Source organism: Oncorhynchus mykiss, chromosome 10 (genome assembly GCF_057628025.1).
Source record: "Oncorhynchus mykiss isolate SJ-2025 chromosome 10, ASM5762802v1, whole genome shotgun sequence".
In the NCBI taxonomy this organism is placed as follows: domain Eukaryota; kingdom Metazoa; phylum Chordata; class Actinopteri; order Salmoniformes; family Salmonidae; genus Oncorhynchus; species Oncorhynchus mykiss.
This window is the reverse complement of record NC_143031.1, coordinates 47,974,371-47,991,974: the sequence shown is the minus strand read 5'-3', so window position 1 is coordinate 47,991,974 and position 17,604 is coordinate 47,974,371. Positions and strand designations below refer to the sequence as shown.

The following is a 17,604-nucleotide window of genomic DNA, read 5'->3' as shown; positions in this document are numbered from 1 at the left end:
ACTTTCGCAAGGCACTGTATATATAAAATGTCGTACTTTATCAAAAGCCTTTTCAAAGTCAGCTATGAATACCAGGCCTGGATTCCCAGATGTTTCATAGTTCTATTGTTTCCAGTACTTATATTGTCTCCAATATATCGTCCATGTAAAAAAAAACAGTCTGATTAGGATGAAAAATATCCGACAATACCTTTTAAATTCTATACCCTATGCATTTTGCTAGATTTTTTGCATCTCGAGTAGGGCAGCGGTCTAATGCTGTGCATCGCAGTGCTCAAGGCATCACTACAGACCCGGGTTCGATCCTGGGCTGTATCACAACTGGCCGTGATCGGGAGTCCAATAGGGCGGCGCACAATTTGCACTGCGTTGTCCGGGTTGGGGGAAGGTATGGCCGTGGGGGCTTCACAAGTAGGCCGTCATTGCAAATAAGAATTTGTTCTTAACTGACTTGCCTAGTTAAATAAACGTTAAATACAAATGAATAAATAAGCAACAATGAAGTAAGGGGCCTCCAATGTTTTTAATGGACTGGATGTTTATATTTACCACTTGGGTCCTGTTCCAGTAATAATGAAATCAGACCTTCTTGTTGAGTATCTGACAATCTACCATTTTTATAAGAGTGGTTAAAACATACTAATAACAGTCTTTAAGTACAGCAAAAAAGGTTTGGTTTACCTCAACTGGTACGCCATCCAGCCCTGGAGTTTTACCGGACTTAAAGGATTTAATTGCATCAAGAAGTTCCTCCTCTGTAATTTGCCTTGACATGAGTCTTTCTTTACAGCTGGTAATTTTACATTATTAATAGAAAAACAAATCCTGTTCGTGGAGATGGGGGATACCGAAACAAAAGTATAGACTCCTTTTTCAAAATATTGTTTGGTGAATCATGGGTGACTGCCATGTGTAACAAGTTTCAGTCAATAATATTTGGTAGCATTTCTACGCTGAAGATTACAAAATAATTTGGTAAATTTTCCCCCCATATATTCCATCCAGCTCGCTTTATATTTTATAATATATTACACTTGATCTTTCTTGAATAATTTCCTGCCTTTCTTTTTCCTTTAACACAGCTATTCCTAAACTGGTGTACCCCCAGGGGTACGCTCAATGCAATCGGGGGGTACGCCACATTTTCAAACAGTCCAACGGGGCTATAGATTTGGTTGAAGTTTTTCTCTCACCTGAGTATCCTCGTTTCACTGACACAAATCAAATGTAACCATCTAGCGTTCAGCGAAATAACAACACAATGTCAAATACAGGTATTCTAGTCAAATAATTAACATCTAATCACATTAACCGTTACTCTCTCGCAGAAATTCCACTAACGGTCCGCATGTAGCCAAACGTAGCTGCTGCTCATGTTGGTATCTGTACTGATGTTGCAAAAGTCATGACAGGGAGACATAGTGGAGTGGTAACGCGCGTGCAAGCAGTTGCTCCCGACGCCACTTGGGTACACTGCAGCATCCACCGAGAGGCTCTTGCTGCCAAGGGAATGCCTGACAGCTTGAAAGATGTTTTGGACACTACAGTGAAAATGGATAACGTTGTTAAAGCAAGGCCCTTGAACTCTCTTGCATTTTCTGCACTATGTAATGATATGGTAAGCGACCAGGTAACGCTTTTACAACATACAGATAAGCGCTGCTTATCAAGGGGCAAAGTTTTGACACATATTTTTGAATTGAGAGATGAGCTTAAAGTTATCTTTGACAATAAGTTATCTTTGACCATAATTTTCACTTGTCTGACCGCTTGCATGATGATGAGTTTCTCACACAACTGGCCTATCTGGGTGATGTTTTTTCTCGCCTGAATGATCTGAATCTAGGATTACAGGGACTCTCTGCAACTATATTCAATGTGCGGGACAAAATTGAGGCTATGATTAAGAAGTTGGAGCTCTTCTCTGTCTGCATTAACAAGGACAACACACAGGTCTTTCCATCATCGTATGATTTTCTGTGTGTCAAATGTGATATAGCGAAACACTTGAGTGAGTTGGGTGCGCAATTACGCAGGTACTTTCCAAAAGGGGATGACACAAACAACCAGATTCGTTATCCTTTTCATGCCCTGACTCCAGTCCACTTCCCATATATCTGAACAAGAGAGCCTCATCGAAATTGCAACAAGCGGTTCTGTGAAAATTGAATTTAATCAGAAGCCACTGCCAGATTTCTGGATTGGGCTGCGCTCAGTATCCTGCCTTGGCAGATCGCGCTGGTAAGACACTGATGCCCTTTGCAACCACGTACCTATGTGAGAGTGGATTCTCCTATGTGAGAGTGGATTCTCAGCCTTCACTAGCATGGAAACCAAATACAGGCACAGACTGTGTGTGGAAAATAATTTAAGACAGACTCTCTCCAATACAACCCAACATTGTGCATCCTTTCAAGCACACCCTTCTCATTAACCTTTGGTGAGTTATTCACAATGAAGTGATTAACAAATAAGGTTTTATATGTAAGACGGTTAAATAAAGCACAAAAATGTATTATTATTATATTATTATTTGTGTCCTAGTTCTATAAGACCTATTTGTCACTTCCCATGAGCCGGGTGGTGACAAAAACACACACTCATTCTTATGTTTAATAAATGTATTGTATAGTGTGTGTGGCAGGCTTACGAAGATGGCAAAAAAACAACATTTGAGAGTGCGCTGATCCTAGTGCTAGAAGGGGTATGCAGCTGGAGGATGAATGTTTGAAGGGGAACGGGACAATAGAAAGTTTGGGAACCACTGCTCTAATATATGTCTAATTTTGCTGATAGCTACTTTATTGCAGATTTTTTTTTATATATGTGGTTGTCTAGCTATCTTAAGATGAAGGCACGAACTGTAAGTTTCTCTGGATAGGCGTGTCTGCTAAATGACAAAAATGTCAAATGTAATAAAGACTGTCACATACACCTGGTGGAAAGGGGTAGTTGCAGCATAGAGGTCATACGTCTAATTCACACCCTATAATGGGAAAAGAGCTACAGGAGAGTTCCATTGAGTTCCATTGACTGTCAGTCTCAAGGGAACAGCTGTGCTTTCCTCATTCAGAGTTCCATTCTACCTTCTCATCCCATGATGACGTACACCATTAAATGGAAGGCATTAATGTTTTGACCTCAAACTCTAGTATGACCTTCCATATTGCAACAATGACAACGGGGAGAAAGAGAGTAAAGCGCAAGGACTTCTATATCTTCCTTAGCTCTAAAAGTGCATTTGTCAACAGTACTATATTTTGCTTCTAAGTTCTAACTTTGCAGTAAACAGCATGAAAAATGATTTGTCAAAAGAACGCATACTGTATCTCGCTTTCTATCTATGCATCTACTGGAGGCACGCCTACCTAATTTATTACATCCACATGGGAGTGAACCTCAGGGTCTCCTGAGCCCCACTGTGAGGACGTCTCATTGTGCTGATATTAGATTCCATCCCAACCATCTGTTCCGACTGACTTTCACCACTTGGGGGGGGGGGGGGGGGAGGGGGGAATACACACTTCAACAATGACGGAGTTGAGCAGAGCCTGAAAAAAAATGTACCCTACACAAATGCACTCATAGGTCAAATGATCACTTTCAGCCCACACAAACACATATAGCAGCTGGATCGCACCAACATGTTCGGCGCTTATCCTTTGGTACATGGCGTTAGAAGAAATATGCTGCAGGAGATGAAATGGTGGAGTCGGAGAAGTCTTTGCAAGCTCTCTCGGGGTTTGAGTTAGCTCCTCTAGAAGCTTTAATAGGATGGGGGCGATATTTAACGAAGAAAACAAACCCAGAGACATGGTAAAAATACATTTCAAAAGACAAAAGGGAAATGTACAGTATTGCTTACGCATCAGATTGCACGACTGCAGTTGTGTCGAACTTAGCAGGCCCGTTTCATAATCAGAGAAGAGATCTCACCAATTAAGGAGGCAGTTGCATACCTAAACTCACAAGTGAAAAATAATGAGTTTGAGAAATAATGTGTGTGTGTGTGCCTGTGTGTGTGCACGCGCCTGTGACTGCTGAGTGCGCAGGATAATAATGAAAACCTGCCTGTAAAGTAAGCTATCACTCTTCAAAACCTGAGCTCTCTTTTTTTCCCTCTTCTCCTCTCGCCTTTCTTCTTCTCTCTAATGCCAAGGCCATGTGAAGGACCCCATGTGCTCCCTCAAACGGATTGAAAAGCCATTAGACAACGTGGGATTATGAAGGGAGTCTGAGGTCTGAGTTATTAACTTGGTTGTGTGTATGTTAGTGTGTGTATGGATCAGCGTGGTTTTATTTACTTAGCTACAGATTAGCAGTAGATTCACTGTCAAGAGTGAAAAACAAAATGACTACGGATTCATTTGGTTAGGTAAATGATGTGTTTTAATATCAGTTGATGATCTCGTCTAAACTGAACCGCCCTGTAATGACGCCACACATCAAATGAATGAATTATGATAATCCAAACCATATCGGATTTTTTGGGGGACTGAATGTGGTCGTTTGTTAAAGCTTTTAATGCGTACGCATAGGGAGTAGGGAAATCATATGCTGTAGTAATTACCTCACAGACCAAAATCTAACTAGATTCTAAAGAAATAATCGCTAGTTTAACCAATAAACATCCCTGGGGGTAATAGATGTGGGGTTTTTTTCCCCCCCATAGTCAATACAGAGCCTCTCTCATACCACTGACTCCAACCATATTGGGGGTAGAGGAGGTAGATTTAATTGATACCACTTCCATACCACTCCCATCCCCCATTCAGACAAGTAGTATGTACAGCAGCAGCAGCAGTTCAGTTCTCTCTGGCTTACTGATATGATTAATCACTAGTCCCCTTAATCATACCCACAGGTCTACATTCAATTAAAAGTTATCTTTTTATTATTCACGGCCACACACACACACACACACACACACACACACACACAGCAGGCTAATGACACATAACATGAGCAAATATTGAGAATAATTGCTGGAAATAATTGGCACCAGATGCCTAAATCAATCAAGGTTTCAACTGATTTTAAATGTAAAGTATTTTGAGTGCCTAGAATAAATGGAGTGGGACAATGTTGATATACATCAGGTATGTCCTGGCTATATGAAACCCATCTAGGTAACAAGTATGACATTCACCAGGTAAAGCAGGCAACCTGTGTACAACCAATACTGTACATCACAGTTTTCCTACAAGCAGCACAACGTTTTATTGTCGAGTTAAAAGTGAAAGGCTCAGAAACCAAAGCCTCCAGCCGACCTCCCTTACACTCTTTCTCTAACTCAAATCCCTGCCCTCGCCATGTTGCACCAAACAGACTTACTCCATCACTATTTGTATTGTCAGAATGCCAAAGGAAATTGGCAGCAACACCTTTTTGTCTGTTCATACTAGTAAAAGTCCTGCAGCGCTGACATACAGGACCTACAGTATACACCTCAGAGATACAAGGCAGGATGTGTAAGTTTCAGATTACAATAGTATTTCATTAGGATTCCCATCAGTTGCTTCCAAGGCAGCAGCTACTCTTCCTTGGGTCCAAACATGTACAAAACCTGTAGGACCTGTAGGACTTGTTTGGTTGATTGTGATGTCAAGACATCGGACCAGCGCTTTTTCAGGGACAGACCTCTCCCCATCTTAGCTACCGTTGTATCAATATGTTTTGACCATGTCAGTTTACAATCTTGGGTAACACCAAGCAGTTTGCTCTCCTCAACTTAATCAATTGCCACATTATTCACTGCAAGATTTAGATGAGGTTTAGGGTTTACCGAGTGATTATTCCCAAATGCAATGCTTTTAGTTTTTGATATAGGAATAGCTTATTACTAGCCACCCATTCGAAAACTGACTGCAGCTCTTTGTTAACAATGGAATCGCCATAGGCATAACGGCTACTGCCGTTTGATTTTGTAAATAAATAAAAACACCACCTAAAAAAAGCTACGTCCTGCTCCTTACCTCACTTTTCCTAAATGTTTGCATTTTACATTGTACATTTGTCCAAATTTTAAAATTACAAACAGAAATGTATTTAGAGCCTTTTCTGGCTGATTTTTTCACACCTATTCCTAACTTAACCCGCCAAGAGAATGTGCTGTAGAACGTTGGTACCCTCTAATGAGTTTCTCTCTCCCCACTGAATGACAAATGGATGAATGGGCAATAATTGTGCTACGTTACTTCACAATTGAATTTAAATTAGGTCGAACTGAATGAACGATAATGAATGATAAGAGGTTGATTTAATTTAGAAAGACAATAGTGTAATGATAAGTTTGTGTTATGCCTATTTATCAGCGTTGGAGTTCATGTTAATAGCAAATAATGTGACGCCTTGCGGGTCGATATCATTTTCTTTTCCGTTTTACTTTGTAAAAAGAAGCTGTTACGGGACTGTTTTATTTACTATAACTCTATTACTAATCAAATGTATTGTAAGTGAAACGAAAACATGTTTTGTGTTGCAGTAGGCCTCCGATAGCATAAATGAAATGTATTTATTAGACTGTTAGAATATTGATGCCTCATTGGCTGGAAGTGTCAAATTGCTTTTAGGCCAACATTTTTCACTAGGACTTTGTAGAATTATACAAATATCTTTGACTATCTAAAAAAATAACTATTGTTATATTGTTACATGCATATATTTCCATGAACAATTATTCATGCAAGTCATGCTTTACAATTGTTTATGCACTATTTATCAAGACTTGGTGCTTTGGGCACCATGAGAGTTGATATGCATCTGATGTGTATGCTAAAGGGGATGCCCGGCAAAGTTCTCTATATTCTCTAGTGGGTACTTATAAGCTGAAAGGCCAGGCGGTTTTAGTGTTACAGGTTGCAGTGATTACTTGCTGTGGTAGCTGAAGCTTATAATGTTTATTCATCAGCGTACATAAACACACAGGCTTTTCTCAAGGCTAGTGGTGGTAAAATAGACAACAGTAAAGTACCAAGACAGCTGCCTTGAGGTATACCACACTCTACCTGGTTTACATTAGCGAGGCTTCCATTTAAGAAAACCCTGTGTTATGTTAGATAGGTAGATCTCTATCTAAGATATGGCAGAGTCATAACACATACGTTTTTTTGAACAGCAGATTATGATCGGTAATGTCAAAAGCTTGACTGAAGTCTAACTAAACAGCTCTCACAATCTTCTTATTATCAGTTTCTTTCAGCCAATCATTAGTCATTTGTGTCAGTGCCGTACATGTTGAGTCTCCTTCCCTATAAGCTTGCTAAAAGTCTGTTATTAGTTTGTTTACTGCGAAATAGCATTTCATCCAGTCAAACACAAACACAATTTTAGAAAGTTTACTAAACGGTTGGTAGCAGGCTGATTGGTCTGCTTTTTGAACCCATATTGGGTGATTTGCTATTCTTGTGTAGCAAAATTACTTTCGGTTCAAGTCCTCCAGGCTTGAGGGCACACATTTTCCTGTAGGCTTAAATTTAAGAGGTGACAAATAGGAGTGGCAATATCATCCACTACCATCCTCAGTAATTTTGCATCCAAGTTGTCAGTACCAGGTGGTTTGCCATTATTGATAGAAAGCAATCTTTTTTTTCACCTCTTCCTCACTTTACAGAATTATTGTATTATTTGGTCTGTTATGCATGGATAAGAAGGTTCAGAGATTGTTGTTGGCATGTCATGTCTAACTTTTTATAATCTTGCATGTAGAAAAGTAATTAAAGTAGTTGGAAATATCAGAGGGTTTTGTGATGAATGAGCCATCTGATTCAATGAAGGATGGAGCTGAGTTTGCCTTTTTGCCCAAACTGTAATTTAAGGTACTCCAAAGATTTTACTATTATCTTTTATATCATTTATCTTTGCTTCGTAGCACAGTTTCATATTTTTTTGTTAAGTTTAGTCCCATGATGTCTCAATTTACAGTACGTTTGCCAAATGGCTCTGCAGCCGGACTTATTTGCCATTCCATTTGCCTTGTCCCACTCAACCATACAGTTTTTCAGATTCCTCATCAATCCACAGGGATTAAGCCGTTTTAACCGTCAGTTTCTTAATGGGTGCATTAAGGTGTCAGAATATACAAATGGTGATGCTACCATGCCTAAACTGCTAGCTGTGGGGGACCACCATGTGACCAACGCTCTAAAAAGGCCCAGAAAATGGAATCTGTATGCAGCTTATCTGCTACTATGCTGTGGCCCGGAGACTCGCTACCATAACTCATAATGATAACTGACACGTTTACCACCTATACACCTACAACATATATCCAAGACTTATTCTAATCTCTTTAAATGGTAATTGAAAAGAAGGATAAAGTTAATTGGCAACCATTTAAACCTGACTTTGAGGTGCTGCTATTATAATCTGCCTGGAAAAAATTAGCCGAGCTACATAAAGTCACGAGCTATCGGCAACAAAGGAAAGTATGAGTGAAATCCCCTGGCTGGGTCCGGTGGATACTCGCTAGAGACAGACAGACACACAGACATCACATCACCTGCTTTGATCTCACTGGAGAAACCACCTACAGGTACAGTGCATCTCCCTGGCAACATCAGAAATGTTACTGTCAGTCGGTTAACATGGTTCTTGGGTCAGATCCCAGACAGAGTAGATAATACTGTACCCATTATCAATGGCAACTTTAGCCAACCTCGTAGGAAGGGAATTCCCTTGCTTAAAGGGAATACAGCTCCACAGGGTGTATTTATGCAGTAAACTGTCATGCATTTGAGTAGCAACGCACATGCCCCGCCCACCTGAGGATCTTTCTTTTCGGTGTTTGTGCCTTACAGTGCCTTCAGAAAGTATTCAAACCCCTTGACTTTTTCCACATTTTGTTGTGTTACAGCCTGAATTTAAAGTTGATTAAATATAGATTTTGTGTCACTGGCCTACACACAATACCCCATAATGTCAAAGTAGAACTATGTTTTTTTGACATTTTTCTAATTAACGCAGTTACCGGAGAGGAGTGAAACCGCTCAGGGATTTCACCATGAGGCAATTGTGACTTTAAAACAGTTAAGAGTTTAATGGCTTTGATATAGAAAGCTGAGGATGGATCAACAACATTGTAGTTACGCCGCAATTCTAACCTAACTGACAGAGTGAAAAGACGTAAGCCTTTACAGAACATATTGCCTTGCATCCTAAAGGCACTAATGTAATACTGCAAAATATATGGCAAAATCTATTAATTTTTTGCCCTGAATACAAAGTGTTATGTTTGGGGCAAATCCAATACATCACCTTACTGAGTACCACACTCCATATTTTCAAGCATAGTGGTGGCTGCATCATGTTATGGGTATGATTGTAATTGTTGGGCAGGGGAGTTTCTCAGGATAAAAAAGAAACGGAATGGAGGTAAGCACAGGCAAAATCCTAGAGGTAAACCTAAAACATAAGGCCAAATCTACACTGTAGTTGCTTACCAAGAAGACAGTGAATGTTCCTTAGTGACCGAGTTACAGTTTGGACTTAATTCTACTTGAAAGTCTATGGCAGGGATCTAAAAATGGTTGTCTAGTAATGATCAACAACCAATTTCACAGAACTTGAAGAATTTTTAAAATAATAATGGGCAAATGTTGAACAATGCAGATGTGGAAAGCTCTTAGAGACTTACCCAGAAAGACTCACAGCTGTAATTGCTGTCAAAGGTGTTTCTACAATGGGGCCTCCCTGAGTGGCGCAGCGGTGACTACAGACCCGGGTTCAATCCCGGCCGCGACCGGGAGACCCATGAAGCGGCGTTCAATTGGCCCAACGCCATCCGGGCTAGGGGAGAGTTTGGCTGGCCGGGATGTCCTTGTCCCCTCGCGCTCTAGCGACTCCTGTGGCGGGCTGGGCGCATGCATGCTGACAAGGTCGCCAGTTGTATGGTGTTTCCTCCGACATATTGGTGTGGCTGGCTTCCGGGTTAAGTAAGCAGTGTGTCAAGAAGCAGTGCGGCTTGGCGGGGTCGTGTTTCGAAGGACGCATGGTTCATGAACTTTGCCTCTCCCAAGTCCATTTGTTGACATCTCCGTCAGTGAGCATTTCTCCTTTGCCAAGATAATCCATCCACCTGACAGGTGTGGCATATCAAGAAGCTGATTAAACAGCACAAGGGGGGGGGGGGGGGGCACTAAAATGTGCAGCTTTGTCAAACAACACAGTGCCACAGATGTCTCAAGTGGAGGGAGTGTGCAATTGGCATGCTGACTGCAGGAATGTCCATCAGAGCTGTTACCCGATAACTGAATGTTCATTTCTCTACCATAAGCAACCTCCAATGTCGTTTTGGGGAATTTGGCAGTACGTCCAACTGGCCTCACTACCACAGACCAGGTGTAACCACGCCAGACCAGGACCTCCACATCTTCATTGACGGGATTGTCTGAGACCAGCCACCCGGACAGCCCTCTCAGGCCCACCCAGGGATGCGCCCCTGCCCAGTCATGTGAAATCCATAGATTAGAGCCTAATTCATTTTTTTTTATTGACCGATTTCCTTATATGAACTATAACTCAGTAAAACTGTTGAAATTGTTGCATATTACATTCACTTGGTCATTATGGGGTACTGTATGTAGATAAATGAGATTATTTTGTATTCAATTTAATACATTTTTTAATTCATACTTAACATGTGGAGTAAGTCAAGGGGTATGAATACTTTCTGAAAGCACTGTAAATCTTGCTTCATTTTAAATCCTGCAACTTTTTAAATTCTCTTGCTTTTTTCCTGTTAATGTTACGACGAGCGGAAATGTTTGTAATGAACCGGTCAAACACAAACAGACTCAATGGAATATGTTGTCTTTCCATTGCATGTCCAAGAATACTAAATATTCATCAGGGATTTAACTCATCGTCTCGACACTTTACACCACAAGAAAGAGACGCAAAATAACCTTATTTTGATGGGTGTTCATTTTTTTGAGGAATTGGAAAAGTATTACATTTAATACAGTTAAGTGGTTGACGAATTAGATTAGCTGAAATGAAAGCAACTTGAACACTCAGATTATAGTGGTATTGTGTTTTATCAGGCAAACAATGTAAAGTATGTATAGATAGGTGTAATCTGGAGCTAAACTTGTTGATTTTTAATCCGAGGGTATCCTGCTAATGACACACTTGTTGAATTATGCAACAGAACGTGCCAACAACAGTAATTAATGAGGCAGCCTAGACAGCGCAGGTGAGTGCAGGTAGGCCTCCTACGAGACATAGCAAGTTGTGTGGTTTCAGCCCTGTTCCACCCTGTTATGTTAATGTATTCATATATGCAAATACACCCGGTATATTTATGCAAATCCAGGCAATATAATTTGAACAAAAAAATATCTGACACCATTAGAAAATGTACATATTGTATGAGTGAAATTTGACACTAAATTGGATACCTATTTTCCACCAAAATCCTTGAACTCTGTTATGTGCCATTATTCAGTCAATATCTGAGGTATTGAAATAAAATAACACGTTTGGAATATCTTCATCCATTGTCCAACTATTGCATTTATTAGAATTGTAAAAAAAAAAAACTTTTAACAATTCTGATGACCGTTGCTAATTCGAGTTGAGGTTGGAAACTTTCCCCATCTTTGCTACACCTCATTTGGTATCCGGCAGCAGCACGACTCACAGATGAAAGCCATGTCGAGTGAAAAGCCATGGCATCAGGAAATGCCTGGCGTGTAATGACTAGCGCAGGTCAGTGTAGTTGTTGATGTAATAAAAAACAGATGATGATAAAAAAAAAATGTTTTAAAGCATAGCCTCTTGCCTCCAGCAATGTTTCTGTGATTTTGCCACCCACGCCTCATTTCCTGTCCTGTCCTCTCATTATCAGACACGTACACGTGTGCCAATGCCTTTCTGAACTATTGTACCCACTCACAAGAAATGGTCTGGCAAACGTAAGACATATTTAGAGGCACATCTCTGTCTTGCAAAACAAATAGTACCAACTCCACTACCAACCATTTGCTATGGTCCGATGGAAGAGACGATACTTTAAAAAGTAGATATTTCAGAAAAAGCCTGTCTCTTTCCAAGGTGTTCATAGTGTAGCCTTCACTGAGAGGGGATGTTCAGACATACTGAAATGTTCTACTGGGCTCATAAATAAGCAAACATGCCCTTGTATGACAAGGATTTAAAGTGCAGATCCATTGTAAGACAGTCAAGAGTACGCCATGTTTTCCTAATTACCCAAATGTTTATGCAATTCTCACTGCAGAAATGGGGCAGGCATTGTCAGAATACATTCAACATAATTAAAAAATGTCACTGCTATTAACTGTCAAATGAAAGGCATGCCATCTTACCAGATTGCAATGATTCGGCTGCATAGAGAGAAGGGGGAAAAAAAACTGTCAAATGTGGTTATCCTTCAACGCCTACTCCATCCACTCAAAACAGCCATGGCAATGTCTGCATTTTGAATACTTTCTATATACTCTATGCAGTCTCAAGAAACCATGGCTAATGGAAATAAACAAGGTTAAAGATGATTTTAGTACAATGACTTCATCCTGTTTGTGCACCAGTAGCAGAAAACCCACACTGCTCTTTCACTATTAGAAAAATGGCCTCACGGTTAGCAGACGAGTCATTGTGCCAGGATCCCAAAGTAATGGTAGGTCAAAAGCATTTAACTTCTTACCTGGTATGGGACACCCAAGCGCGCCTACACAATTGTGTTAATACTACAAAAATTACAGGGTATCATACTCTGCCGACACTGACAAACAGATCAATAAAAACGATGTTGTCTGATCCATATAATCGGCCTATGAAAAGTGGAGAAAACAAACACAATATGACGTCCGTCTTACCTGGAGGAGGAAATGATTGTCCAAAAACAAACAAAAGTGGCAGTGACCCAGTGAATATGCACAATGTTCACCGCTGGTGCCAATAAGATAGCTTTATTGAGCGAACAGTAGCCTAAGAATGTTGATAACTTAAAGACAGATTCAAGTATTTCCTTGTCATCTCTTTACAGCAATAGCCATTTTCTTTCCAAGCAGTTTTTCCGCAATTTGTATTTTCAAATATTGCCATATACCTGGCTGGGTCTCTCTGCTTTTCATTCGCAAAACAGTCGCAACTCAACAATCACCTATTTGGTATTTGCTGCGCTCGCTGCCAAAATTGCAGGCTCTTCCGACTGCAGGCTATGCGATTTAACACAATTCATTCTTTGTTTTGTTTAAAAGAAGTTAGTGATCCTGTTGCCAAATCAAGGTTTCTGATGTACTGTAGTGGCCGATTTTTAATGATTTAGTTTATTTATCTATAGACAGGAGTAAGCTAATTAGGCTACATACATTTTTTGGCGATTTAATTCAATTTACTTTAGGGAAAGCTTAGCTTCCCTCAGCCTTATGGACATTCCGCCTATGCCTTTTACAACGGGCTATAAACACAACCAGTCGTGACGTTTTCATCTGATTGTCAAATAATCACTTAACAAAAGGTGCTCCTTGTGGCTACTACATTCGTTCACCCACTAAATCATTCCAGGATCCAAACCCCAACACCCTCAATTGGACCAATGGAAAGAGACATCAGTTACAAAACACCTACATGTATTGTAATGCCACGCCGCGATTGTCATTAAGGCCTCCACTTGTAGCCTGAAATGACGCCGCTGTCCACGCTCGCCTCGGTCTCGGTCACTCATCTCCACAAAGCACACCCTTTGGAGGGTACACCAACCGGTTTCCAGTCCACTTGCTCATTTTTAATGCCACTGACATGCAGTAATGTTGAATAAATGGTGAAATTGCCTATAGTTTTTGCCGCGTGTTGTAGCCTATTAATTGTGACAGGCTAACGTTTTTGACTGGTACGGCGTTACCCCCACTATCTATTCTTGCCGGCACGCCTTACCGGAACGTATATCGCCTTACCTTCATCCCTGGTCAAAAGTGTACACAAATGTGAACGGACAGCCACAGCATGTGAAGCTGGGTTGTTTCAACTAAGCACACACACACCAGTTCTCAGCTGTCCATGCCTTGTTAAAAAAAAAAAAGGATTCATTCATTTTAGGTCATATTGTGCACACACTGTGTGATGTGAATCATACGGTAGATACCCAGAGGAATTGATACAACACACAGTCAAGAGTACAGAGACATGTATGGATATCTACCTCTACATGAAATGCAAAATTTCCACAAAAGCTGCTTCGTTCATGACTTGAACCACTTTATATTTTGCTAGTACACAAAAGGTTTGATGGTAAGTATCAGTAATAGGAATGATTGCCTGTGTTGGCTAGCTATCAGCAGAGAAAGGAAGTAGCGTATTGCGAGGCTGTTAGAGCCAGAGCACAGTGTTACAGTCCCTCACGCTGAGCTGTAATTGTCAATTCTTTGACTGAAAAAAAACAACCCGTTGCCTTGGCCTCTGGATGAATACTTTGATCAGCAAAGTTACATCTGTTCCGGTCTGAAGCAAAACAGTAGATTATCATGTACAGGTACAACTTTATTAAAGTAACTGTTTATGTCTGACATTAACAGCAAAGCTCATATGGACAGCTGATAGCACACCTCTTAAATCGAGCACATCTCTTGCAGAATCTCGCAGTGTTGATCAGTGAATATTGTGTTGTTTTCTGTTAGTTTCTTTTAAAAGAAGTAAACCTAAAGATGTAATTGATAAAGCTCATCTGAAGAGCTTTTGTTGTATGTCAGTTCGTATTAGGTACATCATCTAGAGAATGCAAACAAATACTGCATTCAACTTGTCCATGAATAATTCAAAGTTTCTTAATTTGGATACAATATGTTCATGAACGTTGATTTAATTAACTTTCTGGTGGTCCAATATGGCGTGTCAGCTCGCTTGCCTGTCGCCCTTCTGCTTGTCAGTCTGTCTAGCTGCGACTGTACGGCTGATTTTCTCTCAATGCTAACCAGTAGTTCCTAATATTTATTTTAATATTACCTTTATTTAACTAGGCAAGTCAGTTAAGAACAAATCCTTCTTTTCAATGACGGCCTAGGAACAGCGGGTTAACTGCCTGTTCAGGGGCAGAATGACAGATTTGTACCTTGTCAGCTCGGGGATTTGAACTTGCAACTTTCGGTTACTAGTCCAACGCTCTAATCACTAGGCTACCCTGCCACCCCTATTCTTGTTATGCTATTAAAGTACTCTTGGTAAAAACCTCCTTCTTGTTACCAGGAAACCTTAAAAAATCACTACAGTAGTGTATAATTCATGAAAGGGTCTGAAAGCAGCCATCATGTTTATTTGTACAGTAAAAACTCAATTTGATCTGTTTCCTTTATATCTGGCTTGCCTTTGGACAGGCATGTCTGAGCTCTAAGTATATCTGCATCCTGAGGGCATGCAGATTAGATGCATGTGTGCAACACAGCCATGCATCATTTTTCCTGGAAAATGCAGTTGCTCAAAAATAAGAACTTAACCAACTACCTTTTCGAAAACACCAAACAAACTAAAAATCATGAACTTTTACATTACTCGGGTAACTGTGTGAATATTGAACATTGCACATGTTATCCTATCCTATTTAATTGTATTGTGATGGAAGAGAACCGGAGTGTACAGAAGGAGCCATGTGCACTCGGTTGTAATCACTGATTTCAGCCTCCCAATACATTTCCGAGACAGACTGAATAGCAAGCAGCCAGTGTCCTCAAAACTGTAATCACACATCTGAAGCACGAGGCATACATTCTCTATTGACAACGAAATACCAGTTTCTCTCTTGGAGAGGGTCCCATGACAACCGAACCGATGAAACACTGTGGGCGTAAAAGCGTTACCTTTGTGAAAGGCTGAAGAGGTCAAAGGTGATGTTCCAGTTGCTGGCCAGAGGTCAGGACAAGGTTTGACGGACAAGGTTGGAGTGATGTGGGCACAGATAGTACAACATGACAGGAAGCAGAAATGAACGTACAAGTAAATAGAATAGGGAAGAGGAAGTGAAATGTCAGTGCAGTACAGTGAAGTAAACATGATTAGAGGGCAGGGAGATGGCTTGAGCAGGTGGTTGAGGGAGAAAAGAAAACCAACAGACCCCATACCTTGGCGGTTTGACTTCATGTGCGCCAGACCTTGAGGGAAAGAACAGAAAAAGGAATAGGGAAAACAGGAAGGTCATAAAAATGCCCGGGAAGAAACAAAAGCATTGTCACAACGTTGGACTGCAGTTTGTGACAGACATCCTGGGATAGGTACGGATGTCAGAGTTCAAATCAAACTAAAACGGAGGAGGAAATTAAAGAAATAAAAGACAAACACTGTTTGAGAGGGGGAGAGCGGGATAAGAAAAAAAAAACATCTCAATTGGTGCAACCCCCGAAGGTAGTTGCTCACACAGATGTTTTTTTTCCCTAATGGAACACACACTCTTACTCTTAAGCAGACAGCTTTCTCAGGTTTAGAATAGGGGTTTTGTCACTTTTCCAAATTCACATCTCGTTCATACGAAGTTCTCCAACGTTCTCCAGTGTAAACTGCATACAGATCAAAATGAATACCGCAAATGTATACCTCGAACACTGCATGCAACAGGGACACAAACCAGTCCCTTCAATAGGGTAAAGCCAGTGAGGACTGTATCCTTAACTAGATTCAGCGTTACAACATAAGCAGGCCCAGGCCCAGGGCCAGGGAGGGCCATAACAATCAATAACCCAGGGTGTGAGAGGCATAATGTGACAGCTTTACTGCAGTCATAGTGCTGCAGTCGTTGGCAAGGAAAGAACACATCATATGCAAAACACATTCATAAAATACAATGTAACTCAATAAACAGGAGCTCAGTAAACTGGAACACTCCGATTCTGTGGACATCACAAAATCAATTGTAAACAAATAAGCCAAGGGCCTTGTGGGCTTGCCGCATGAATGTGGGCATTTAGTAATTACAATGGACCTGTATTGTGTTAGACAAGAAATGTGGCTGATTGAACAAGGCTTTAATTGACCAAAGATAACATTTTGTATCACACAATTATACCATCATCTGCATGACCTACAGCAGGAAATTGAGTGAATTGTTACTTAAAACAACTCGAAAAATGACCCGGTATAATTTATTAAGGGATTTCTTGCATTCATTCTCTGACAGTTATCCTTTTCGTTGAGCTCAGTCTCAACACCTTCATGGTGTTGCACAGCGCCTCTTTCATTGGAGATGTATTTTTCCTTATAAAGAATATATCATTTATGACATTTTAACACTTTTAGAGATCAAAATGGTAACTCAGCGATGTTTCTCTCCTTGGCATTTTGGCAGTTTTTGCGATATAATATATATATATTTTTTAGCTCAACAAAGCTCATGCATGCATTGTCATTTCCTGTACAGATTTATCAAAATAAATTGCATTTCTAAAACATGTGGATAAAATAAAAATCTGTGAACCCAATTGGATTAAATAAAACACAACCTTTATAAGCGAAGGACATTTCCACCAGTAATGGACAGACATTAAATCACTCCATCAACACTTAGTAAATAAAATATGTGTTGACAGAGACAACCGCACTTTTCAAAAGAGAATGGTTCTCTTTGTGAGAACTGCTGGAGGAAATTGGCCAATTTCACTGAGG

General features: G+C 40.4%; 1 protein-coding gene across 2 annotated transcripts in view; it reads right to left on the bottom strand.

Annotated features, from left to right (window-relative positions):
- LOC110533130 (neurexin-2) overlaps positions 1 to 17,604 on the bottom strand; it is a 442,565-nt gene that overhangs the window by 202,992 nt on the left and 221,969 nt on the right. For both annotated transcript variants that reach the window (XM_036933224.2, XM_090186900.1), the window contains exon 4: positions 12,327 to 12,344. In XM_036933224.2, coding sequence (XP_036789119.2) covers positions 12,327 to 12,344 — 18 coding nt within the window. The remainder of the gene's footprint in view (positions 1 to 12,326; positions 12,345 to 17,604) is intronic.